Source organism: Etheostoma cragini, chromosome 6, assembly GCF_013103735.1.
Source record: "Etheostoma cragini isolate CJK2018 chromosome 6, CSU_Ecrag_1.0, whole genome shotgun sequence".
Lineage (NCBI taxonomy): Eukaryota > Metazoa > Chordata > Actinopteri > Perciformes > Percidae > Etheostoma > Etheostoma cragini.
In genome coordinates, this window is record NC_048412.1 from 12,912,986 (window position 1) to 12,940,985 (window position 28,000).

General features: G+C 39.2%; 1 protein-coding gene across 1 annotated transcript; it reads right to left on the reverse strand.

Annotated features, from left to right (window-relative positions):
• Nucleotides 1–14: 14 nt before the first annotated feature.
• mtbp (MDM2 binding protein) lies at nt 15–27,999 on the reverse strand. Its single transcript, XM_034873406.1, has 23 exons — nt 27,735–27,999; nt 27,244–27,327; nt 27,077–27,150; nt 26,418–26,566; nt 26,006–26,064; nt 25,082–25,226; nt 24,656–24,770; nt 21,336–21,452; nt 17,181–17,275; nt 16,785–16,851; nt 16,428–16,545; nt 15,706–15,885; nt 13,688–13,798; nt 11,608–11,772; nt 9,795–9,888; nt 9,547–9,705; nt 8,898–8,993; nt 8,474–8,737; nt 8,201–8,319; nt 7,206–7,318; nt 2,883–2,996; nt 423–488; nt 15–336 (listed from the first exon to the last, which is right to left on the reverse strand). The coding sequence occupies exons 1-23, from the start codon at nt 27,805–27,807 to the stop codon at nt 298–300; spliced, it is 2,616 nt and encodes an 871-aa protein (XP_034729297.1). The 5' UTR covers nt 27,808–27,999; the 3' UTR covers nt 15–297.
• Between the last annotated feature and the right edge of the window lies 1 nt (nt 28,000).

A 28,000-nucleotide genomic window follows, 5' to 3' on the forward strand; every position in this document is an offset into this window, starting at 1 on the left:
ATGTTTCTGTTTTACTGTTTCAAGGCTCTGGAGCAGTGGGAGTATATCAGAATAGATGTGCGCAAACACAAACTAAAATAACAAACACACAATACATCTGAAAAAATTATATGTCACTATAGGACCGCCTTAGTGAAGACACAATAAAATCAAAGAAAGGATTAAGTTAATTAAAACAGGCATAATGTAACACTTTAAAACTAGTCTGGAAGGCTTTAAAACGCAAACACTCATAAATGTGACACACAATGCAGCACTCTTTTACCTAGGAAACTAAATCACACAAAGAATACGTCTTTACTTTGTTGAAGTCTTCTCCAACACCCAGTCAATGACCTACAACAAAACAAAACAAAACCCAGGAGGGTGAGGTTAAGAAGAACTAAACTCAGTGGAGGACCACTGGAGGTTGGTGGTGTTACCTGTTTAACGTTGCTACTGGCTGCCTTCTTCATCTCGTCATGCAGACCCCGAGACGTCTTCAGATCCTGGGATCAAACAACAGAACAGGAGATTACTAATGCAGACCCAGTACGGTCAACAAACGTGGGCACATTCGGCCACAGATGAAAACATTTTAATGGGGTTAGAACAGAGAAAAAAAGAAAAGTGTAAGTACAATTACTCAATTACTGTACTCAGGTAAAGTATCTCAGAATTATACTTGAGTGTTTTAATTTTCTGATACTTCTTCATTACTACATTTCAGTGGGAAACATTGTACATAGTACTCCACTACTTCTACGTCACAGCCATGCTTACTAGATAGATTGTACATAAAAAACATATGAGTATGTGTAGTAGATTGAACTACCTGTACTGGCTACTTGTCTATTGTCAAAATCAGATGCTTCAAATCATCAACTGATAATGTACATCACAGGGATAAATTATATGCAGGCAAAATAACAATTAACTGTCCATTAAGAAATGTTTGTGTTTTTCTTGGTTGGCAAGCAAGTGAACAATTTACAAAGAAATCATGGCCCTGTCTGCCTGTCTTGCACTGTTAAAAAAAACTAAAATAGACCCTTCCCAGATGCATGCTGGTCCTATATAAACCTGAGGTGCCTGCAGTGCCGACCAGTTCTTAAATTACCCCGCAGAGATCTGAGGAGCAGTTAACCATAGTCCTCATACATCCACTGGAGTTTAAAATTACAACACAAAGTAAGCAGAAGGAATCGGACATCCGGCCAAAATGACATGTATCTGGGGTATGTATGCTGTATGCTGCATCACCGGAGCAATCCCGGAAGTGGATGTATACTATTGCATTAGTATTAATATACTGTAATATATACAGTATATTATTTAACAACACTCTAAAAGGGGCAATTCTGCTTAACAAGTAGTTCATGATTTAACATTTTGTGTATAATTTCCTGAAGATCCTTATGTACCTTTAGTTTAAGGCTCGGAGGAATTCCATTATCACAATATTTTTGACTAAATACCTCAATATCGATACCCCAACAATTTTGTAGTATTAACTGTTGGTGGTTTCAAAAAATATTTACACAATGTGATTTTTTTGATAAATAATCATCAGTAATGTGGACATAATGACTAAGTGTGCAAAAGAAAAAAAACAGAACAGTTACAACCGTCTGGTAAGTCCGGAAAATGATATTCACTTTACTATAATGCAGCCTTTAAAACCAGGAAAAGACAACACTTATGCCATATTACAATATTACGATATCCAAAATCAAAGAGGATATATAATCTCATATCACGATATTGATACAATATCAATATATTGCACAGTTCTACTTTAGTTAATTAAAATTTTGAAGGGAAGCCTTTAACTTATAACCGTATTACTGACAGTTGTGGCAGTGCTACTTTTTCTTAAAGTATCGGAGTACTTCCAACACTGCTGGCAAGTTGGGCCCTTTTTCCTTTGTGTTTATGTTCTATCAAACAAAAACACCTGATTACAATTTACAAGAAGGCACAAAAGAAATTAGATGAAAATGTGAGTTTTGGCAAAAAAAACAGCTTGTATTGTTCTAGTTTGTTTTGAGGATCTATAACAAAACAACATATGGTCCAATTTGCAGTACAAGTTCTGATGCCTGTACTACGAATCAAGATCAACATGCTTCACCCTAACAACCGCGGTCCCGCATAAGATGTGTCACGACGGTGGTTAACAACTAGTTCAATCAACCCAGGGTTTCCTAATCAAGCGATGTGCGTTCACATAAGCACAGCATGACCAATCGCAAATATCTATCATCACGCATATTTACAAAAAAAGAGCAAACTATAATTCTACATAAATATAAAGACCACAGACACGGTTTTACAGGCAAAATGCAATACAGTCGCTGCTTCCTAAAACAGGAAAGAAAGCTGGCAAAAAAAGAGCAGACGCTGTTCTGCATAAATTACAACGCTTATCAATATCACTTCCCCATCAGTAAGACACAAGATCACTTTAGCTTTCCATAAACTGTTGTTGCTCTAGCCTTGTATTTCAGTTGCAACCCTGGAAGTGATAAGCAATCCTGAACGCAAATAAAAAATATAAAAAACATAATTCAAGCCGATTGCACTGTACGCATTGGCAACACGCGGCTCAAGAAGCCGTAATGTGTTATAAAGCATTATAAGTAAGTAGAGTATTGGCTGGTCAGTAGGCGGTGCATTTACACCGGTCGATCTCTAATCTCCAATTTAACCTGCTCATAAGCAGGTTAGGTGTTCAGCAATTTAACCCGGTAACAATCCAGTTGTGATGCACAGAGCCCTCGTTAACGCCACATCTAGCTTCGTAGTACAGGCCTCTGGATGCATAGAAGCATACAAATAAAGAAACTGCCCAAAGATGTCAGCGCTGACTGAGTGTGGGCAGTAAAAAGACTAAGACTAACCTTGAGATAGAACTTTGAGATATCAAACAGTCTTTTGCTGCAAGCCTCAAAGCACTGATGCTCAGCAGCGATCCCGTGGTGTTTGAGTGTTTTGGCCACTACCTCCTGTAGCATCTGAGGACACAAAAGTTAAAACACACACACACACACACACACACACACACACACACACACACACACACACATTTATATTAGCACAATTGTGAAAACATTTAATCTAGTACTGTTTATTCCCTAACCACCTGGCGCTAAGCCGGTTCAGAGAAACTCATTTTAGCAGCACAACTCCCTTTTTAAAAAGAAAGGGATGTCAAAATGTCTCGACTTTGGGGGACGTCCTTGCAAAGAAATGCACGCTTTTTCATTGAGTGTAAGCTCGTAGGTAAAAACATACAAATATTTTACTGGTAGTGTTGACAGGAAAAAAACACATTCCTAAAATAAATAGATCTGACTTTAATCTTGTCACAGCAACTGTTCAGAGGAAACTCCATAAATTATTGTGAGGAATCATATGTGCTATTCAGTCTCTTGAGGAGAAAGGAAGCTTTTAATCTCCTGAATAAACAGCTATCATTATTTCTGAACAGGGCCAACTGCTCTTTCCTGTACTCGGGTTTGGATGATAAGCCGGCTTGCATAGTAATCAGAAATCAGAACAAGTCAAGGTCGGGATGCAGATAGTGAGCTGTATGTGGGACAGAAGAAACACTGTGAAGGTGTGAGTGTGAATGTGAGTGTGAGTGTGAGTGTGTGTGTGAGTGTGTGTGTGGTTGTGTGTGTGTGTGTGTGTGTGTTTGTGTGTGTAGGCAGGCAGCAGGTGATATGATAATAACAAGGTTGTTAAAGTGCTTCTGCTGTAACATAAAAATGCAGCCCACACATTAATGGTGATCACGTGCAAAACATAAAAACATTTGTCTTTACTGGAGCTGTTGCAAAACTCTCATCTGAAGTAAAAAGATTGAGTTGAGTTTTGTTTGTCTGTGTGTGTAATGTTTGATGTGAGCAGGGGATTTACACAAGGAGTTGTTTTCAGATTTTGTGAGAATAGTAAAATACTGTCTTTTTTAATTTATCATTAAACAGGTGATTATTACGAAATGTATAATTTAGAAAACTGTGGTTTGTTAATACTTGGGTTATATTTTGGTAACAGCCAAGTAACTGCTGGGATCTTGTTTGAGTGTGAACCAATCAGACGATAAGTACGTCATTATGATAAGACATGTGCTAGCATACCAGTTTTACTATATACACTATAGTAAAACATACTGATGGTAACAACACAGCCAGCAATTTCTACCATCAATACTGTAACTACCATTGTTTCAGGTGGCACTGTGAGCAAAACATAGCGCTCCTGCTTTCATTTAGCAGTTTGATTTTATTAGTCACTAGGATTTGCCTGTTTCCTCATGGAACAGAGGGAGAGTGACCTATACAGACCAGCACACCAGGCTCCTTATCCGTTTAGCTCCAGATACTGAGGCAATGCTAACATTAGCTTGTTGACCTACTGGAGGGCTGATTGTTTAAGGGAGTGGAAACGTTTCCGTTAAGAGTGAGAGAGAGCACGCATTTTACATGTCTGACAAAGAAAAGACTGGCAGCCTTAAGAAACTGCTCTTTTCATTCTCCCTCATGTTGTTTACAGTGTTTAAAGTGTATTTGATGTTGAATCCAACATTGTTTAATATACTTTTCACTTTTCAGTCTGTTGGGTATGAAATCCAAGGCAAACCTTGGAACTTACTTTATTTAGACTATGTTTAACGTGATGAACAACAATTGTAGGATGAAAATGTAATACCGGCATATTCCCAATCATAACTGATAGACCCAACAGCCAGACCTCTGAAAACAAAACCCATTTTAATGAGAAATTCAGTATTCAGGGTGCGTACACCTTTACCAAGGTCAAATTAAAACACTTTTCAAGCACTTTCAAGGTCCGTTTAAAAGCTGTTTCCAGTACCTTACACCACCGTAAATTACATATCAATTCATAGTCAAAACTATAATTCAGTGTTTTTGTCACATTAAAAGACATAATGCTATAAACATCCAAAATTGCATTTCATAATAGCAGAAGGATCAGATATTTAAGCAAAACGCAAGTTTTATTTTCAAAATGTATCACTATCTAAGTAGACTTTGCTTGCTATCTAACCTGCCTGAGTCAATGTTAAGTGGGAGGTTTTGAGCCAAATGTCATGTAGCTGGGTCATTCTGTGTCAAATCAGACTAAATCCAGGAAAACAACTGCACCCTCTTAGATTTTGCTCAAAGTTTATGTTAACCTTAATGTCAGTCTTTTTACGCTTTTTTTTTCCAAATCTAGGGCATGTTGTACACACTAATGGTTCAGTCATATTGACATGTTTGTCTTCCACCCTACAAAGCTTGGACTGCCTGGCTCTCTCTCTAACCTGAATAATACCTTCCATGGTATTCACAAAATCTGAGACATTAACAACAGCCTGTAATTCCATTTTTACCCAGAAGACTCTTCAGGGCAAGATTAACAATTTCATATGCCCCGGGGAACAAGACTCAAGACCCCCCCTGCCCCAAAGCAACAATTGCAAACTTGCTATCATCCAGAGCATATCACCTATACTTCCATAATAACAAATCAGGCTTCTGCATGGCTCAGTGGAGATGGACGTATTTACATTAGCCTCCGCATTTATTAAGTGCACTCAAGAGATGGAACAGATGCACAAATGTTTAACACAGCATTTTACAGTCTTTTACTGAACTTGGTGGCTATAGAGTAATTATTAAATGTTTCAATATGTAACCAATCAAATACCTTTTGACTGCAACAGTGACATAAGACAGCTAGACAACTTCAAACCAGAGATTCATCTGCCTCCTCCTGATCATTCCCTGCCTGTCCCTCTCTCTGAATTGGCAGCCTCCCCTTCATCCGTCACACTCAATTCTTCCTTTCCCTTTCACTTATTTCTGCTCCTTCTGTGGCCTTCTCCTTCTCTGACCTGTTCTGGTCTCTTCAGTTTACTGCCTTCTTCTTCATTTCCCTCCTTCTGTTCCTCCTGTGCACTACTCAGAATTTGAATACATATGATCGGTCTCAGCACGCAAAAACCGACCCTCTTAACGTTGTGAATTCAAAGATGCCAGTTTGTAATATTTTGTATTACGCTGTTCTTATCTTCACTAAAATCAACCCTTATCAAAGGACAGAATGCTCTTACAAATCACGAGGGAGCGAATTTACGGTTGGCTCAACAGTATACTAGTATATTGGACGTTGTCTATGAGACACATTCAAAAAATCTATTATGGAGTTTGACCTTCCAATATAAAAGCAACTTTACCACAGTCTGTGATAGCTCATCCTCGCTTGCTCCGCAGAAAGCTACAGACACTGTTTTTGACGTTATTTATCATCATATTTTGATTGAACGGGTTGCTAAAGTCTGTATATAATTAGGAAAGTGAGGACTGCTTTTATAATGTGATCTAACATAATATTTGACGGAGCCTGGGGCCCTTTAGATGCTAGCATTTAGGGCAAACCAAAAGGCGCTAACGTGTACTTCCGTTGCCTTAATTTAAAAGTCTTTTAAAATGTTTTACCCTTCATGTGACTTAAAAGCGCAGATCCGCCCATTGTAAAAAGCTTCATGTCTTTTTTAGCAGATTTTACAAAAGGCAACTCGGGTTTGTCCCCGTTAAATCCATAACTTATATTTGTCATCTTCCAGCCAACGGTCATTGAAATGACAGCCTCCCGGCATTGGCCTAATAGTGATTTCATGGTGCGGACTCGGCGGAATCACACACAACTTGCAGATCGCAATCACACCGAGCGAGCAGGTTTCATTTTAGGCTCTCCATCATTTTATTTTCCAGCTAATAAACTAACTATTCAGTCAGATGGGTATTTATTGTGAAAGGAAGACAGTTAAAATCTCAAGCATTTTCAATCATTTTATCCAAAATTCAACCACTTTTCAAACTTTACAACAAATTACAACATCAATATTCAATCATTTTCAGGGATTTCAAGCACCCGTACCAACCCTGAGTATTACGCCCCATGATCAACATATGTTGCTAAAGTTCCTCCTAGCAATAAACTTTAACACCTTACATGAAGGAAACACTTTTATAGTCATGTACAGTATAAACTAAATATCTTGCAACACTTTACTTCTGAGGACTGGTTTCCAAGGTAACAGTGATAAATATTTAGATGATTTATAATAATCATAATAATTTCAAAACTAAGGGTTGCATTTTTTTTAAAAGCATGTCACCCCTTTCAAAATAAGACACACAAACACTCACCCTATTGTGTTTCTGGGAGCGTGACTCTTTGGAAAGTTTGTCCTGTGTGTGTTCATGATGCGTCTTCGGCTGCTGAGGGTTAGGTTTGTCAGCAGAGGCAAGGGTGGCCAAACCTGAGTAATGATGTCAGGAAAATGAACAATAAGGCACTACCATCATGACAGTACAATTCCTTGGCATATGTCTGAGTAGAACAAGACTGAATAAAAAATACATAATAATAAATAACAAATGAAAATTATCATACTAATATCAATAAGTTTGTTATATCAAACATGGTCTTAGGATCTCCTAAAGAGTCACTACAGTAAAAATCTGTCTATTTGTAAAGTATACAGAAGTATTTTAAGAAGTTCTCACATGATACATATGAGGGGCTTGAAGTAAAGTTAGAATTTATTAAAATAAATTGATGAAATCCTTTCTTAAGAAAAAAGGAAAAACATCGTATGTTGTTCCACAATGACATGCAATAAGAGATCATTTGCAAATCACAAACAAATTCTGTCCAGGAATCGTAGGTGAATGAATAGCTTAATTGGTAACCTTTTCATGTTAATAATCCCATTTCAACAGATATTAGGCCTCCAAAATGATTCTTTAAGTAAAAATAAAGTATAATGTATTATATTACTGTTAAATTAGTTGTAAAAACAGTTGAGTGGATTGTTGGGTTCAATGTTTGGAATTGTTACTTCATATCAACATAGGGGTTTGAGACATGAGTTTGTCACACAACAGTTAAGCTGATCATTTTATTTAACATTATAAGTAATGACGTGCAGCCTTTCTCATGCAAATTTGCCAGTTTTGAAGTACCTTCTTAACTACAATAGATTGAGAGTGGAGTTTCTAGATAGTTGGATCATTAATACCATGCACTGATAACTTTATAATAGTTGGTGTAAAATGGAGTACCAACTGTTATTCTAACACCTTCTGTAAAGCAGGATCACTCGTCCCTTTCCATTTAAGGTTGGGTGTTTTTGGTTTACCTGAGGATGTGGACTTGGATCTGCTTGGCTGTTGCCGTAGAGACCTAAGGGCAGGGTGTGTCCCACTGCTGCCACTGCTCTGAGAACAGAGGGAGTCACTGCTCTCCGACTTCACCAGCCTGGATCATTCAGACAAACACACAGACACAAAGTTGGTAATATTATTAACATCAAAGCAACGACATTTAACGTACCACATCTGCAACCCCAAGACCCACCCAGCCATCCACCCATCAGTGTACGGTAGCAACATACTGTACATTATCACCATACCTCTTGCGAGGATAACCTCCAACAATGTCCGTGTCCCATGATCTGCGCTTGAGACGCGCTACATCAGCGTTCTGCAGAGTCTCGCCGTCAGGCACACTTCCTGGTTCTGACATCACAGCAGGGGAGGGGGCGGGGCTGAGGGCAAAGGGGAGGGCACAGGGCTCCTTGGAGCAGGTGGTTTGGGTCTCATAGCGAATCAGACGGGACTGGAGCTTTACAAAGGCCTGGTCCCGGTCCAGGGACCGCTGGTTGTCTAGGCAGAACCTAGATGAACAAATACGTTTTTTAAATAATAAACAAAGAAGTTATGGAGACTGATTAGTAATTGTCCGAGATTCTGTAGATCATATATACATATAATGGCTGCCTGTACTGTAAAAGATAATTTACTGTAACGGTTGCTGTATACTTTATAGAAACTCACTCTATGCCATGGTAATGCAACACTGAGGCTTTGCTGAAGGACATCTGGCTGATTCTCCTGGGAGAAAGGTCTGGTGACAACTGAAATGTATTATTACTGAAGAGAAAGAGAATGTGGATGAAAGAGAGTTGGGGTGGTGGACGGAGACAGTGAAAGAGAGAAACAGTTTGTCAAAGAAAGTTTTGTTTTTCTCTTCATTAAACCACAAATGCAAACAAGACTAATTAAAACACACAGTTTGTCCTGACAGAATTATTAGCCCTAACTGATGACAGCTCTGCTCCTGAATAATGATTTATTCAACCCAACTCAGTAATGTTTCTACAAAAAGGTTGTAAGCTTAACGTAGCAGGCTAATGATCATAATCAATTCCTCCTTATGGCCTCATTATCTGTCATTCAGAACCATCCTAAAACAACACAGATACTGTTTACCTGATTGCAGTATGTGTATATTAAGTTGTAAATCTGTAATTATGCTGTTCTGAGACATTTGTTTAGTTGCATAACCATGTTTGTCTGCAACTCTGGCAGACTAATGTGGCTACCCCTGCCTACATGTGTGTCTCTTTATGTCTGCCTGTGTCAAGGCCTAGTTACAGCTTCAGTCGGTGCATTTAACGGAGCCAGAAAAGATAACTGAACCTACCCTCTATTGATAGCCAGTGGTTGCAGCTCCCCAGTAGGCAGGCCATCACATGTAAAATGTTTAAGAAGTTCTCTGGCATCCAGCAATGCAGGGGAGCTCTTTTGAATGTCTTTAGGACCCAGCAGACTGTCACTGGAGCCTGGACCTAACAGACCAAATCTAACACACACAGAATTCACTGTAGATCAAACACAGTGTATCAGGAACACTGAGTTGTCATACTGTATGTCCATTTGAATCTCATTTACCTCCTCTTCTGTCGTCTCCTCTGCAGGTTCTCTATGTTGTGGAGGACGCTCCTCTCAGGCCAGTCAGACTGCAGGTGGGAAATGGTCTGACAACCTCCAACAAAGAAAAAACAAGGCTTAGCTGGTCAGAGTCGCCCTTCCCACTGATTCGTTTGGAAAATCCCCTTCAAGCTAGAACCATCAACTTTCAATATGGGGCTCACATCAATTTTCATTTGTCTGAAAGCAAATGACAGAAAATTGAAAAATTGACTAGTTGTCTCCCTCTTCTTCAAAACCTTTATTCTAGGTTGAAAAAATACCTGATTTGCACCTTAGAATGTATGTCTCTACATGTTTACATCGATCATCACTTCTGTTTTTAAAGCTCACTGGCTCAGCTCTTACAAAAATAATGAGTATTTTTTGTGTAAGGTCCTGGAGATCTATATACATCTAAAATGGTACAGAACAAAAAGCTGGGAGGATACCCACAAAGGCCATTATGTAGAGAATTAGACATGTGCTACTTTTGCTGGTAAAGGCTTTTCTAATCTAATTACACTTGCTGAAGGAATGCCTCAATTTATGTTACTAGATTGAGGCGTTCTCTCAGCAAGGGTAAGAATTACATTATAAATATTATGACGGATAAAGTTGTGCAGAAACTATGAAATAATTGGCAAGTAATGTCACAGCATTTATGATATGAAAACTGCTTGACATGTAGGTCTGTTAGCCCCACGGCGACATTTTTAAAACTGTTGCTACATAATTTATGAGCAAGTCAGAATATGTGAAATGGGAAAACAGACATCAGTTGATTATTATGCGTGTGAGATTTCTATAGGACTCTTTCTTTAGATTGGCTGAATAATCTAAGGCCAAATAACATTTGTAAATATCATCATCCGTGTAAAAGGAGCATTTTTATATTTATCACTATTCTCATGCAGGTCTCCAGTATCATATAGTCAGTGCTTCCTTTAATCTAAAGGCCTGTCATACATTAAGGGTTAGGTTAGTAAACTTAAAGCAGGTGACTGCTTCCTTCAGTCTCATAGTGTTCTTGAACCTCATTGTTTATAACCATTGGCTTCAGCATTCAAGGCATATTGATCGGAACATAATGACAAGCAGACAAGTTGGAAGAAACACTCATGACAGCCTCTTACTGTAGCTGTAATTCAGAGTTGAACATATCAGGAAATTCTGACAATGATATTTCCCACTAGAAATGTAGAACTAGAGGAAGTATAAACAAACTTGTGTTGAAATGCCTACAAAAGCCACCATCCTAATGAAAGCCTAAATAAAGACATATACAAGGTACAAGTTTTACAAAGGCATATATTTGGTTTATACCTAGTTTCACTTGTTAACCAACCACATCAAAAAGGTAACACAGCAAAAATGGACAATTTGGGCTCTTTAAATGCTCTGACAACAAAGCTAACAATGGGGGTAACAATCGTGGAATAATATGTGAACATTGTCAAGGCAGAAAAATTGAAGTGTTTCCCGTTCCACCCCTTCTGCCTACATGATGTGAATGTAGAATTAGATGCATGAAGTTTTCATGTAAATTGGTGAGTTTTTGGCGCCAATTAAAAATTTGACACATTCAATGAGAAAAGTGGCATTTACGCGCAACAAGAGAAAATGTGATCTTTGAGTTGAAGGTATGGGAGAATTTCCAGCTTATGAATGAACAGTAGGTGTTTCATTGTGTCTACATACGAAAGATAGACCATTCTACTAAAATAAAATAAAAAATACCATAAAAACAATGTTGCTTTTTTTTTTTTTTTTTTATTACTTTCTTAGGCCATACCTGAGTTCTTGGCGGCTGTGCTCTCCTGCTTGTCTGTCAGACAGGTGGCAGCAGAGGGCAGAGTGGAGTCAGTCATCTTCAGATACTGCTCCCTGGCTAGGCTCAGAAGCACCTTCAAGTCATTGACGGGTATTGAGGGTGAGGCTGATGCTTCTTCTTTCTGTCCTGGACAAACAAACAGAGGTGGGTTTACATTTTTGGCAACATTTCAGGTTAAGGCTTTTTTGTCTTTGATTGGTAAAGTTGGTAAAAAAGGTGGAACATATATTATCTTTAGGATTGAATTTCGGTTTGAAAGTTTTCAATTAAAAGCAATTATGTCACATTAGTAATCAATATTTCCCTATAAACCTAAATGTTATCTTTTTAATCTATAGGGAAGGAATGATTAAAAAGTAATTTTTGGATTTCACTACTACTCTATTGCCCTAGAAAGGTTCAACAGAAGATTTCCTGTTTGGTGTAGTACCAGTGTGTGACTCAGGCTTAGAAGTGGTTGTATTTTTACATTAAAATCTTATGCAGGTTTATTGCAAATGTTGAAGAGTTAGGTAACTAGTGAAATTAATGCTGAAAAAACTTATAAATTAAGTCTTTATCACCATATGCATCCGCTGGCATACTGCACGCACACATGCAGAGATAGACTGATTACAGCCTGCAGTATAAGAAAACAGACAAACCCATTAAAGTAAGCACGCATGCACGCTCGCTCACACAAGAAAAAAAAAAAAAGAATTTCATTAAGGCCTGTGTTCTGTCAGGACTTTTCATTCTGCTCACGGCATTCTTGTTGCTTTTCCTAAAGTCTAAAGAATTTCACTTAATTTCCTTTGATCCGGCTCCACTCCACTAGTGTTACACTATCTTTTCCTGCCAAGGGGACATTATGTGTCTGTAAAATAATGATGCTACAGTCTTTCTATGCACCAGCCTGCTCCAAGGGCTGGTGAAAGCTGAGAGTTCAAACTGACTAGAGTTTAGGAAACTGAGTTGCCCCGACAGTTAGACACACGCACACACACACACACACACACACGAGCACAAACACGCACACGCACGCACGCACGCATGCACACACAGTTTTGCCAATGAAATGTTAGAAAAAAGTGAAGAATGCAACTTCCAAATTTCTTGTTATCTCACCAACATTATAGATATTGAATTCATTATGACATAAAACAGAGAAAAGCAGCACATCCTAATTATATAAATCGTTGCCAGTTTGTGGACTAGTTTGTAGGCTTATTGAACAGTTACTTGATTTATTCTTTTAGCACTTATAACTTATCAATTGAGATTAATTCAAGTGTTTTGTATTTTTTATGACCTGCTAAGATATGAGCTATGAAGCAAATAATATTTGTTCTCCCATCCATGGTATTACAAATTAAACAGTATTTGTTGGTACTCAAAACCATGAGGACTCAGATTTACAAGGCACAATTAGGGGTTCTGTCCGTCTTGATAACATGAAGATGGTGAGATGGTGAAAAGGACTAATTAAAGAGGGGTGTTAGCCAGCAGCTATCAGGGTCAGAAAAGGTTAGCGACATTATACTGTAAAAACATTTGGTGAAAAGTGTGCAAAAACAAACAATTGTGGAAAAACAAAGGTGACCCTCACCTTTGTTTTTCCTAATTGTCAAACAATGTTCCTGATAAGACGACACCCCAGTTGTTAGACAGGTTAAAAAAATGTGTCTGTTATGAGAAAAATCTGGTCCCATGAAACTCCTAAACCCATTTTCTCCTCTCCTATTCTGTAATACTGTAGATCACTTCTCCATTCCTGCTTGAGGGAAAGTTTGATTTTCAAATCTTAGAGAGCTTAAGGTTCTGTTCTGAGAGCTTGTCTTGCTTATTGTCATACAATAGCATGCAAGCAATTAATGAAAACACAATTGTAGTACTAAAACAAAACAAAAATGATGATCAAATCTGTTTGACTTCAACAGTGTCTACATTATGTTTAACTTGTACACCACCTACTTTTTGTTCCCAGAACTACAGTACATTTTGTAATATGTTCTGGGTTTTTTTGTTCTCTTTTCAAGAACTCTTCAAATGTAGTACTTACTGAGATATTCTTTGAGTACCAGTGTCTGGACCTGGGTCACCTTCTTCTCTCTCTTCAGCAGGGCGTCTCCTTGGAGACAGGGAAGAGGGCAAAGGATGCTGCCTACATCTCCTGTTCAAAGACAAAGTGGTAGTAAATGGGGGGATGGAGAAGATCCTTTAGCAAAACTCACTTGTGTATTGTTTGGAGAGGATCTCATAGAACAATTTGATATTACTTGAGTGGGATAAGGACCAACAGAGTGTTAATAAGCACTCCACCGATTTTACCCAAAAAGGTCAATTTACTTGAAATATTTGCCAGAGAACTCTTCAAGTCTCAACATAAAACATCCCTCGTGTGGACTTACTGTTCATTTACTGCACCCCATTTAAAGCAACATTTTTGCTCAAATACTTTGCAGTAAACGTACAAATAGGTATGCTCCTATCCGACTTTTTAGTCCCGATACCAGGGTACGGGAAACAGCCAACCAACTAATTGGGGTGGCAAGCATGCAATATCTTGACACAGCCAACTCTTTGGCTAGCTACATGTTGCTTAACGGTTAACTCAACTGTTGATGTGCTGTGACGGAGTGAAAAAACCCAAAAAACTGGATCGCCCAGTGGATGCATTCATTTTTCCGATTCGTGCACCCCTACTTATAAATTAAAAGTGTAGCCCATTGGCAAAAGAGACTGGAAAACATAACGACCTGAAACATAATGTTAGTACTAGACACAACAGTATATTGAGTATTTCGTGCTTTTTGTTCAGATGCAACGAACCTCAGGTGTGCTTTTTAGGAGGTTTACTTATTTAAAACTCTGCTGTCACTGCAGCAGTTCGGGCACCTTTTATAGTCTTGCTCTGCATTTAAAAGTTCCAAAAGTGTCTCTTGAAGGTTGCACGAAATGTTAACAATCGCGGGAACTCTCAGGAGAAAACAACACAGTAGCTCCCCTGAATATCACATAACGCCCAAGAACACTGTGAAGGACTTTAGAGATTTTTGTCTTGTTCCTCATTTTCAGATTGGGTCCTTCTAGTCAGCAGTAACCAGCCAAGGTTTTTGTTCAATCATCTGTCGAGTTCATCTCTCATCCATCTATAGATTGACTATGTTCCTCCTCATCACCTTTCTCTCTCTCTCTGTCAATCCATTTGTCTCTTCAATACCCCTTTTCACTCCTTTCCTCTTTGATTGATTGCTCCTATTTTATTGACAAAGATGAGGAAATATTTAAAAAAACAGTCACTGCTTTTAATGCCTGTGAGGGAGGAAGGGAGGAGAAACAGGGACATAACACAGACCAGCATAATGTACAATCACAACCCCTCATTGTGTCAATTAAAGGCTTCTACTCCAATCAAGCTTTAAGTGAAACGGGACACTTAAATGACTTTTCTTTACAATATGGCAGAACACTTATCACAGCTAAGTGTGCAGCAGTGGCTACCGTATAGCACACGGCTAAGGGAGGCAATTAAGGTAGTTAAAACCATTAGTATCAAAATCTGTAGTTGTTCTTCGAGTCATAACTTAAATCAATCTGACCACACATACATATTTTTAGACTTTCTGAGGACGTCATTATTCCTAAATATGTAGATCGCAAGTAAACCACAAACGGAAACAAAATCATTGAAAACAAGATGCTCTTTACAATTCCGGAACTTGCCTGAGAATCATCATGTTTATTCATAAGTTGCATTGCAAACAGGAAATGGAAATAGCTGATTAGCAATACTTTCAATGGTGCAAAATATTATAAGTTTTTATGCTGAGCTATCAATGTTTAAATGACATTACTGAGGCAGGTTGGGTATGGGTGATTGGAGGGGAGAGTACAACTACAGGGGGAGTTAGTTAAAAGTTTTTTTCTATCTCTTCTGACTCTCTTAAACAGATGCTGCGAGTCAAGTTTTTAGCAGATTAAAGGGACTCGGACACATTTACAGTGGCACACAAAAAATGCACGCACCCGCACCCACACAAAATCATACAGTTAAAACACAAAATATACATAATATACCTGATAATGACAGGGACTTCTCTCTCAGCAACCCGGAGATGGTTGCCATGGCAGCCCCTCCATTGATTTGACTGTCTGAGTGCAACATCCTGACTCTGCAGCCTCCCAACCCAATGCTATCCGAGCCCTGGACCAACAGAAGGTAGTGAGCACTCTCACCTTTTACCTCTACGTCAGGCACTGCAGGGGACAGACAGCAGAAATGAGATTACATCCACGGTTAATCCTTCATATTTTACAAACTTCATTTATTACGATAACTATTATTTATTGTTTTTTATCTGCTGAAAACTCTATTGTAATGGTCTGATCACATTTCATGATTTATTTTAAAATATTTAATCCATTCAATTGTGCTGTACAATATATCTCACTCTAAAAAATGTTGGCCAAGCGTTTTGTATATCTAATTCCTGCTGTCCAATTCGTATTAATTACCATTTTCTGCAGCAATCCAATTACCTTAAGGGCATAGCAATATCAGTTACAGCAGTCTCATGAATTTGTTTCTGAATTTTTCATGGGTGTGTTCCAAATTGATTTTGTCCCACTTCTGAATATGTTCCACAACAGAGGGCTTGCTTATCTAAATCAGCGTAGTTCTAGTTATCAATTTATTTCCCCAAGAAAGGTGATATGGCTCCTCTCTGTTGTTGTAAAACGATCAACCATTTCACAAGAAAATGAAAAAGACTTGGGGGGAAGAATAAAAACTGTCTTACTAGGTAAAGACTTTGGTCTCCTGGCTATAGACTCTCTCCAGCGCTGGGAGCTTAGTAGGCCGGCTGGGGCCTGGGCGATGGGTGTGATTATACAGGACAGACTGAACAATGCTCCAACCTGGAGATAGAAACACCGTTGATAAACATACACACTAACACAGTCCCTCAAGCCCATGAGTCATATAGTAGATGAACCTTATATGCATATTCTTCTGTAAATGCTAAGTACTGTACATGTACACACATTAGACTAGGGACCAAAGTAGGGACTCATTTGCTTCATTAGAGATGATAAAGTTCTGTGGCTGATGTTTTCCAACATTTGTACTTATAAGAGCTCAGTTTAGTGTCTGATACCTTTCCACGCAAGGACCTCAGCTGGTCCAACAGAAGTTTAGCTTTCATTGACTTCCCAGATAGGCTTCTGTTTGTAGGTGATGAAGGAACAATACAATATTGAGGAGAAATGTTTAACCAACTACCTTTTGAGACAGGAAACCCCTTAGGAGGCTTCAGTTAAAATACTAGAAGCGGCATTACGTAATCTTCAATCACATATATAATCAGGCATATTAAAATCTCCATGTATGGATAAAGAATCAATGTTGTTTTGTTATTGTGTAAATTTAACAGTTTTCATCTAGATATGTGGATACCTTTGAATATGGATGACAGTACAGTTTTGATCACACACACAAACACACACACACACACACACATAAACACACACACACTCTTTAGAAATGAGGATACAGTTCAAACTGGGTTGTGGACATCAGAAAGCTGGGCAGCACTGAAAGATTAACCAGCTGAACCAAATCTAAAACTGGTGCGTAGTAATGGAAGACCTGCAAACACAACAAACAGACACAGGGTGGTGGAGGAGAGAAAGAATTAACACATAAAAGAGGGTGAAGAAAAAACAACCGGGTTATCACACAGAACAGCATCTACAAAGAAAAACAGTGGTTGGTGAGGCAACAGCCTCATGAGTTGGAGGCCATCCAGCAGTTGAAGGACTAACTGACACTGAGCGTGTATTGAGCAAGATACTGAACCTTTAGCAGTTCAGAAGAGATGTTATATAATGGATCCTGAAATGTAATCTTCCTTGGTGTCCAATCTGGATTTGTACTTCCAGTGGAAAGTTTTTAAAACATTTTTTTAAAATGTATTAACAGTCTGCAGTTGTCCTACTTATTTAATGAGCTCATTACGTGAGGAAATCAATAATATATAAATCTTTTGTCACATGAAAAAACAGTCATTTGCATGTACAGTAAATTACAAGAATGCCAAGGAAAGCCTGGAATCTTAATCTTATAATTTATTCAATGGGAATAACGTGGTGACCTATTTCTTATAGTGTAAGTAAATGAAGATTTTAATGAACCCGGGTTGGATTCTCAGTTTTGCGAGTAGGTAAAGTTTAGTACTCACTTGTTCTGGCTGACTAATGCCGTTACTTCCAATATTTAACTGTCCTTAATACTTGGAATCATCCTTTATAATAGTGTTAAATTGCACATGGCTGGCTAAAATAATTTTGTACATAACATGATTCTCGTTAAATCAATATGTAATCACTGCAAAAGTGACTTACATCTGAGTGCTGTTGCGTGTGTTTTTCTTTGCAGCAGCATTGCATGTTATACTTATCCCTATGTGCATTGATTGCTGTAATCCTGTCCCATTTACTTGCCCTGTGAATAGCCAGTGCTCCAACAGTAAGTGCTATTCATGAGCAGTCAATTGTCTTGGTACACCATGTATTGTGTATTATAAAATACTGTATCATTGTCAAAAAACTGGATAAAATACTGTATAATGATAAAACGTGTGATTTACACCTAGCCTTGATGCCGGCCAAACTAAGGCCCATCAACAACATTTGTTGATGTCTAGAATGTACAATTACCTGTACAGCAAAATGTCCTTAACTGTCCATGTTCTTACTATACTGTACATGTTCTTACTTGAATATGAGATCATTTTCATCCTTGTAACTGTAGCATCATTGTGGAATACAGACCTGTATCCCATAAAAAAGTGGCTATTCTACCAATATCTCTGGTTGTATTAGATCAATGTGGGCAGCGCTGAAAAACAATGGGCCGGACTGTGTTATGGCAGTATAGACTTAAAAGATTCTTGCATTAATGTGATGGAGTAGCTCGATATGAAAATTATTTCATCTACTACATATTATCCATATAATAGGCATGCTTATATCACACTTGTATTATCATTGTCTAACGCTTTATACTTGCATGCGGGTTAGATTTCATTAATCACACACTGAACACACACTTTAGGTTTTAATCTAACAGCAGTGTGGCCTCCCTGCCTACTGAGGCTGAGCATGTGTGTGTGTGTTTGTGTGTGTTGGTAATTATCACGGCAGTTACGAGGTCTAATAGTTTTTGTCTGAGCATAGTTTCAATTTTACAGTCAGTTATCCCAGCAGAGTGGAGATGTGATAGTTTAGTGGTCCTCAGAGGTTGCTTTTATATCATGTGCCAAGACAATCAACGCCATCTGCTTCTCTGTAAACAGATCTGATGAGATCACACACCGTATTACTCTCCATAGACATGTAGATGAGTAGCATGCACAAACACACACACCTTAACTATGGCACTCTGCTGTGTTAACTGGGTAATGAGCACACACAACACAAACACATACTATCTTTTGCCAGAAACAAACTCACAAAGCAGACAATGGTTAAGATGACGACAGCACACATATTAAACTATATAAAACTTACAACAGCAACTTGGCACTTCTCCTGTCTGTAGAGCTAATGGGTCTTTTCATTATTTTTTTAATGTGTACAACAGACATCCTTTCAACCAACTGTCTTAATGCTAAGAAAGGCCATAACTTATTGGGCACAGCTACTGTGTGTTTGTATTGTTATGGATGTTATTCTACATGAGAAAACTCATTACAGAACTATACTAACTGTTATAAAAGACCTAGTCTCACAAAGAGTCCATTGTCCCTATACAAATACACATCTTTTAAACGGCATACACTCAAATGTGTACACACGTGTATAAAGTTACTGTCTCCAGACATGTACAAATCAGAAAACAGAGTGACTGAAAACGGACACAATCATGGACAACAACTTAGAGTTCAGGCAAGAGTGCAGAAAGAAAAACACAAAAATGGCCAAAAGGAAAAAGAAAATAAGTTTTGTATATAGACACATGATCTAATAAGACATACATAAAATAATTAGGCAAAACACAAAAAGGCTGTTCATCTACTTTTCCACATTACATCTGGCCACCTCGTGTTTCACGTTCTAAGAAGCCAATTCTCCACCTTTAAACATTAGTGAGCCTCTGACATATTTATAATATGATAATAATAATAATAATAATAATAATCAAGTAATGATTTACATCTGTTTGAAAATGTATAACTGTGTGGTCTGTCCTAAGAGTAACATAACTTAAGCCCAACAGTGCCTTGTAGCACTAAACCACTATGTTTTAGGATTTTGTAATCACAGGGTTAAATTAAATTTAAGTGTAACATAAAAGTTTCATAAAAATATGTATTGTGGGCCACCCTGGTAGCTCACCTGGTTAAGCCTGCACACCATGTACCATGGTTCAGTCCTTACCGCAGTGGCCCAGATTCAAGTCCGACATGCGGACCTCTGTTGCGTGTGTATGTTTGCTGCTCTGCTGCTTTTCTCAGCTCGCAAGCCGACTGACCCTGGCTGCAACTTACATTTGCTGCTGCTAGGGTACGTCTAGATTTCTAGGCTAGCTTCATGGAGCAGCAGACAAACTTGCCTCAGTTAAACCCTTTGGGCATTGGCTTTCCATGATGAAATGATGAATCTATATTTGAATACTGTCTTCTGGCTACAAGGTCATCAGATGTACAAGAGGTCAACACTAATTTGGCAGATTAAATACTTTCGATTTATCTGACTGTCCTTCAGTCATTGGTTCCTCAATGCGATTAAAGGGCAACAAGGAAGGGACCCTTTTGAACTCATCTCCTTCTAGCCACCAGAAATAATTAGGAGATGGAAGGAAATATAACTGTGTGCAGCTCATTCTACTCTTTAGCTTGAAGGTAAGATTTAACTTCAACTGGGAATAAAGGAAGAATTCTCCCCTAAATGTAAATGTAGTCATTATCTACTCAACATCCTGTCAATCTAAACCCTCACTAACGTCTGTAGGAATACGGACACCGACATCATTTCAAAATAGTCTTCTTTCAAGCTGCAGAGGTTAACAACCTCAACACGTAATACATTTCTCTAAACAAGATTTCCTCACTAACATCATTTGTCCAGGGCCCACAGCACTCTGGCAGAAGACTACAACATATTTTTGTCAGAGAGGAAGAAACAAGAAATAATGAGGGGAACAAATGGACTTTCGAAACCACAATGCAATTGTCACGCAATAAAACCCAAACATGTGGCTGCCTGAGGTGTTTGGAGAAGTTAAATAAAATGCAACAATGATAAAAAGCCTAGTTCCAGACCGTTGACTCGCTGCCCACTTCTCTGATTTGTACATGGATTCCAATAGGTCTGTTGTGGTGTCCACAGAGTTGGAGAAACATGCAACCTATCAGAGCTTTGTGGGAGCCATGAAAAATGTCGACAACAGGAAAATGATCTAAAATGCCAACTGTGAATGATGACGGATATGTTGAAACAAAATGGCAACTCAGTCTGTTCATGAGGTAAGCTATCACACACTTTAAGCATTAAAATTGTCATATTAGTGTGAACTATTCCCATATATAAGGCTGCGGTCTTCTTAAGTTTCACGAGCTCAGAGGAAAAGGGTTGACTTTAAACAACGAGAAAGGTTAAGGTTGCAAAATAAAGATGGGAGAGGCAATGAAGAGCTCAGGACTTACCTCAGACTGTAGTTTATGCTCTGTAGTGGTGTAGGGAGCGTGCAAGAGACTGGTCCCTGACATGTGATGCACTGGAGAGCGCAGAGAAAAGCCATCGAAACGGAGCTCCGAGGCATACTGAGGCAAACACACAGAGGAGAGAAAGGGTTACGTAGCGGTAAGAGTTGATTTATACTTTGATCCACACTGTTACGGTCTCTCGTGCAGCTATCAAGGGTTTTCAAATAACTCACAAAAATAGTTACAGTTTTCTTCGTCACGTGGCTGTATAGTTATTGGTAGTTCTCAGACAGACTTTTATGCGTTTGGGAATTTTCCTTTGTTCCATCCCTTCTGAAGACAGCAACTTAGAAAAGGTCACTTTCATCAAGGAGAGGCTGTATGCTTACCGCATCATACTCAGAGCTCCATAGACAGAGCAGAGTTGTCTGCAAAAAACATTTGTCAAGCATAAAATAGCGTAGCTAGTTGACTAGAATGACAAATATCAATTAAAGCTGCTTTAAACTTACTGTATTTCCGAGTAGAACACAAAATGTACAAACAGCACTATTTCATGACATTTCGGCAAAGAAAAAAATGTGAGCGGTTTCAAGAAACAAGTTAGGATTTTAGATACAAGCTGATCAACATTTAAAATGATCTTTAAATAGCAAGTGAAAATCTCAGGTTAAAAGAACAAATGTTTGAGACATTGAGGGTAACTTCATGGTGAAGCAGATTGCTGATTCTCCCAGCCAGTCCCACAAAGAGCTTTCATTAGGATGTGCCATTTCTGAGTCTGTAGCTTTTGAGGAGGAGGAGGAGGAGGGGGGCAAGGTGGAGCCTGGAGGTGTGGCTTTGACCAACTGCCACTTTGCTCAATTGAAAGCCATGATGTTTCTCTCTCTCTCTCTCATTGGTGGGCCAAATTCTCTAAGTGGGCAAGCAGAGAAAGGGGATGGAACCTTGCCCCCTATGACCTCATATGGGGCAAGAGTCCAGATCAGCCCATCTGAGCTTTAATTTATCTATCGCCATTTCTAATAATAATAATAATTATTATAAATTGAATTTGTATAGCACTTTTCCCAAGCTCAAAGTCGCTTAACAGAGTAGAAACAGTGTTTAAAAAAAAAAAAAAACTAAGGATAGGCAGAACAGAAAAGATGGGTCTTCAGACAGGACTGAAAAATGGTGAGGGACTCAGAGATGCGGATCTCATGGGGGAGGGAGTTCCACAGCCTGGGAGCTGCCCTGGAAAAGGCTCTGTCCCCAAAACTGCGGAGCTTTGACTTGGGGACATAGAGGAGACCGGCTGAGGTGGATCTGAGGGACCGTGAAGGTTGGTAGGGGGAGAGGAGGACAGTGAGGTATGACGGGGCAAGGTGGTGTATGGCTTTGTAGGTGAAGACCAGGATTTTGTATGTGATCCGGTGAGAGATGGGCAGCCAGTGTAGCTGTTTTAGGACCGGAGTGATGTGGTGCCAGGATGTGGAGCGGGTGATGAGTCGTCCAACTGAGTTCTGAACCAGTTGGAGCCTATTGATGGAGGTTGAGCTGATCCCGAGGAGTAGTGAGTTGCAATAGTCAAGTCGTGAGGAGATGAAGGCATGAATACGTTTTCTTATTTTATTTTATTTAATTTTTCTTATTTCTAGCCACCGGGGGACCATAGGCAGGCTGAGGGAACGCATATTAAGGTTTAAAAAACCTCATAAAAGGACAATTTCATGCCATGGGACCTTTAATGAGAAACAGGCACCAGTGGATGTGAAGTAATATCCAGAGTAGCAACAGAAAAATAATCACCTTAGCCAATTCTTTTAGAGACTAAAGGGCAGCATGTGAAGCTACTAGCAGGTAAGCACTAATAAAGTACACTACGTGGCCAAAAGCAGAACACTCTTATTGTTTAACACCTCATTCCAACAAACATGAATATGCTGGTTTGACAGTTTCTCACTCTTCCTGGAAGATGAAGGAGAATGGCTGCAGTAATGTGTTCCCATTCAACCTGAGGAGCATTACTGAGGCAGTCCACTTCATCCCAAAGGTGATGGATTGATTGAGATGAGGTCAGGGCATGGTACAGGCCATGGTACAGGCCAGTCAATTTCTCCACCAACAAACTGTGAAGGACATTTTCCTTTTTGGATCTGGCATTGGGCATGCTGAAACAGGAATGAGCCTTTGCCAAACTGTTGCCACAAAGTTGGAATCACACCATTGTTTTTATTACTGTGATTCTCAACAACTGGGCCGTAAACATGTTCGCCTTCCCTCCTGCCAGATGATTAAAAATGATGATGCATGTAAATACACATTCAACTTGGACCAGCTGCACACCATCTAAACAGGTATGCTTTTATCTGATTTTTAGAATCTACAGAAACAGCAGGACCGTAAGGGAGGAGACTCCCTTACGGACATTTCTTAGTTTAGGTGCTAAGGACTCAAAATCCCAAACACCCCGGGTCTTATCCGGGTGCGTTGGATAGACAGTACATTTAGCTTATTACATTTAGCATAAGAGAGTGAGCTGACAAATAAGGGTGAAGTAGCTCAGCCACATAGGCAGGAGCCTTACTGTGCAACACTCTTTACGTCAGTAAGTGTGAGAATTTTAAACTGAATCCTATATGCTACAGAGAGCCATCCTTTTCTGGAGCAACAACTGTTCTTAAAGCCATTATTTTACCAGAATTCTACTTTTCTAAGAAAGTAAAACATAACGGCATTGCACTAACACCAGCACTGTCCTTTAAACAAAGACAGAACCTGCCCTGAGGTGCTCTCTAACCCTTGTCCTTGTCTAAGTCCTTATGAGTCAAACATAGCCAACTCCTCAGGGAGCAAGGTCGGGTTTGAGTTGAGCCGGGCCGGGTGGGCTCTGCCAGGGCAATGCCAGCAGGGCAGAGCTATTTCCCATGACCCCTCAGTGACCTCCAGTAACATCTCTAGATTCATTCAGTAGCAGAGAGCAATAATTTTTACATAAACTATGTGTAAATGTACCCTCTGGCCTCTGTGTGCGCTGCATGGGTGACTAATGAAAAAGACAGACGGACTATCACACTGAGGCATGAATCAGGTCTCCATGATTAGCCCCAGTACAGAGGGTTCTTGTGCAAATGCTTTTTTCTCCACGGTCTCTCGCTGAGCCCCGCTAGCTGTTCACTCCAGCATACAGAGAACACTGCTCATAATAAAAAAGCCCTGAGCAAGCAAGCAGGTAAGTTAAAAAAGAAAAAGTTATTAAGCTAAGTTAGTACCTACCTCCCTCCCTGCCTCCCGCCCTCCCTCCCTCATAAGCTCAGTCCATTTTCTGAGCCCCTTACCTTCTTCTCTCTTATACCCAGGCTGCCCCTCCACAGTTCTCTATGGTCCAAACATTTGTGTAGGTCAGCAGGCTCCACCAGATTGGCACTTAGGTAGAACGCTGCTTTTTGCCACCTGGGCAAGAAAAAGAAGAAAAAAAATCACTCAATGACCAGCACAAGGGAGCCTTGGTAAAAGTTCAGAATAACAGTCCTGAGCCATCTTTGCGTTTTCTCATCAGATTTTCAGGTTTGGCATACCACAATGAACTAATAGTTGTGCGTTTGTGTACTGGCATGTACACAGTGAGCCCAGGGAATGTATAGGTATCGTCTGACTTGAGGAACGTTCTTGTGTTAGTGTGTTAGATTAGTTTCAAAGTGTATTTATCCTCTGTTTTGTGCAACTTAAGAAATGTAAAGCAAGTGTTTTTTCATCTCCCTTACCCAGTGGTGTGCTGTGTGACTAAAGTGATCTTAGCAGCATGCCAGCAGGAGATGTGTTTGAGGGCTCCCAGCAGAGGCAGTAGGTCTTTTATAGGCGGGGACTGCTCCGCGGAGCCCAACACAAGCACATCCAACAAGGCTTTACCTTAGGGGGGAAAATAGGACAAACCAAAGAGGAATTCATTAGACATTTTCATTTGTTTCTGTAGGATATCAGGAGTGGCCAATAAGCAGCTGGTTGTTCCATTGACACCATCTTATTAACAAGTACTGCACGTAGAAATGCCTGTTTGCAATTCTGAATATCAAGGTCTGTGGAAGAAAAGTATAAAGTCCGTAGTGACTACAGCTCCTCAGGGCAGCTAACAGTAGAGGGTCATTGTTCTTGAACTGAGGTAGTATGCTAAATAATGGTCCGTAGGAAAGTGAAGTACCACTGCATATTCATGATGTAGAGTAGGCCACCTTTTCAACAAGGCTTTATATTTAGTATAGTATACTAATTGCTTGAGTAAATAGGTTTTAATTTCTTGTTATTGGAAGCTTTTGGCAAAGACTTTTGTCACTTGAGGCATTGATTTGTGCAGTACTCTAACTTCTTACGCTGTTGCCCTATCAGTAAACCAAACGTTTGTTGTTCTCCTTGTTAAAGCAAGATGAGGAAACTGGCGAGCTATGCTGTATCATAATGACACATCAAATTAATTAAAAAGAAGTAGTGTGTGGAACTATTTGGATTTTACAATACATGGGAAGATTTTGCCTTCAAATGAATTTAAATACAATTAAAGTTAGTTCTCGTTCATTCTAACAAAATCATTTTGAAAGGTTTACAGCCCTACTGAGCACACAGTTCACATCTTCACAAATGCACAGCTGCTAAAGAAGGTACTCTATGTATAGAAAGTAAATGCTCAGTAGTACCTGGAGGTGGTAGCTTGTCTGACAGTAGATGCAGTCCTTCTGCAGCCTCTTCTAGCAGCCTGTTTAATTTGGACATTCAGATCAGAACAGAAAGACTTGCAACCCATTATACAAAAAGTCATCCTTTGTCTTTGTTTCTTTGAGACACATGAAGAAGCTTTTCTCTTGTTTACCTGTACATTAGCAAATTATCTCAAAATCAATCTCCTGATTCGCTGTATAAGAGAGTAAGATAAATATAAAATAGAGTATATTCAAGCAAATTCAGTACTATCAATGATAGTTTAAATATGTTCAGATAATGTTAATATTAAAGAGCTCACAAAAATGCATCAAACAAATACCTGCAACACTGAGCTGAAGAAAACAAGAACATATCATAAATAAAGAGGAATTATCATCGGTTGCTCACTCTGCCAGTGTCGGCTGATCATCCTTTTGGTCCGGTACCTCCTGATTACTCAGAGCACTGAGACATGACTCCACAGCAGTCAGCTTCTCCTCTTCACGGTCTGTTTTCCGATGGCCTGTCCACAGCTCCTCCCAGTCAGAGCTGCAAAACTACAAAACAGGTGATACGGATTCAAGTTAAAATACAGATGTACAGAATTAAAACCCATATTCCTTTATCCATGTATCAATCGTTTGAATGTTAAAAATCCTAATATACTTCTTCTCTGAATGCCCCCTTCTTAGTTGGAGCGGATTAAATAGGAAAGAATAAACAAATACTTTTATCAGCATCTTCCACGTGAGTTCAGCTCGTCAGCATACAAGTGGATAAAACATTTTATTGACAAAATGTACAGCGATACCACCAACTGGAAATCAACACACAGATGTGTCGGGGTACGGTATGTCGACATGTTGCAGCAACTACGGCTCTGGTAAATTCTATGACATTCTTTTTGTTCCATCAATATTTGATGTGTCACTGTTCAAAGACACAATTACATAAACATGCTTGTAAGTGTATTTAATGATTACATTTGGAGACACAAACCCTACAACTTGCAACAAAAAAACATTTTTATGGCAAAACTGTCTTCTTAAATCGTTCAAACGTCTGACCTGCGTAACTCCTTGGCAAGCCTGAACTGCAAAGTGCCATCTCTGAACTGATGGGCTGCCACTGAGAGAACAGGCTGGGGGAAGAAAGAGGAGAGGAATTTGTGAAATAACAACAGCTCATGTGTGGAGATAAGACGGGGTTTAAAATAGTGTTTAATTTACTGTACCAGGAAACACAGAGATCCCTCTCACGGACTCCTGACTTGAGATGTCCACAAGTTTGTCATGTATCTGCTTTACTGGCTCCAGACCTGTGGACAATGACACTGAATTCAGTAGTCAGGCTTCACCACAACTACTGGATTATTTATAATAAAAATAACTAAATAGCAAGTACTGTGCATGGGTTAGCTGTTAGTTAATTTACGTAAACCACGTTTTATTTATTTTACTGTAACGTTAGACTGATAAGTTAGCTAACGTTATTGACCGGTTAAAGTTCATTTAACCATTTAACGCTACAAGACAAATGCATGCGACTCAACTCTCTTGAAGCAAACACTGTTAGCATTGTACCTAAAACGTACAAGTATGTTGTTAACCTACAGTAAGTTATTTTTTGATGTGGATAGTGTACGTCTCACCACTGGCTAATGTTAACTAACGTCAACGTTAAACTTGGTTTAGCAACGTTAACATTGCCAAAGTATAAACTTACATGTAACGTTATACTCCTCCGCCGGGTCGTCATCAGTTTGGCAAAATGATATAACCAACACATAACGGTCCATGTCGTGTAAGCATTAGTATTTTCACAATTAATAAGAGCTTGGAGTGAAAAACATTAAACAACAATCTTTCGCGCACTGTCAAATTTCCCACCGGTGCTTCTTCTTCTTCTCCTTCTGTAATCTAAACAGTGTACCGGATGTAGGCAACACACCACAAAGCGCGCCACCGCCATCTTCTGGACTGAGACTAAAC

Excerpts from the sequence above, each read along its gene's own strand:
- mtbp (XM_034873406.1), bottom strand. The coding sequence starts at position 27,807 with ATGGACCGTTATGTGTTGGTTATATCATTTTGCCAAACTGATGACGAC. Across the intron at positions 8,994-9,546 it reads CCACTGGCTATCAATAGAGG|TAATAATACATTTCAGTTGT; the intron begins GTAGGTTCAGTT and ends CTTTCTCTTCAG. Across the intron at positions 489-2,882 it reads TCTCAAAGTTCTATCTCAAG|GATCTGAAGACGTCTCGGGG; the intron begins GTTAGTCTTAGT and ends GTTTGATCCCAG.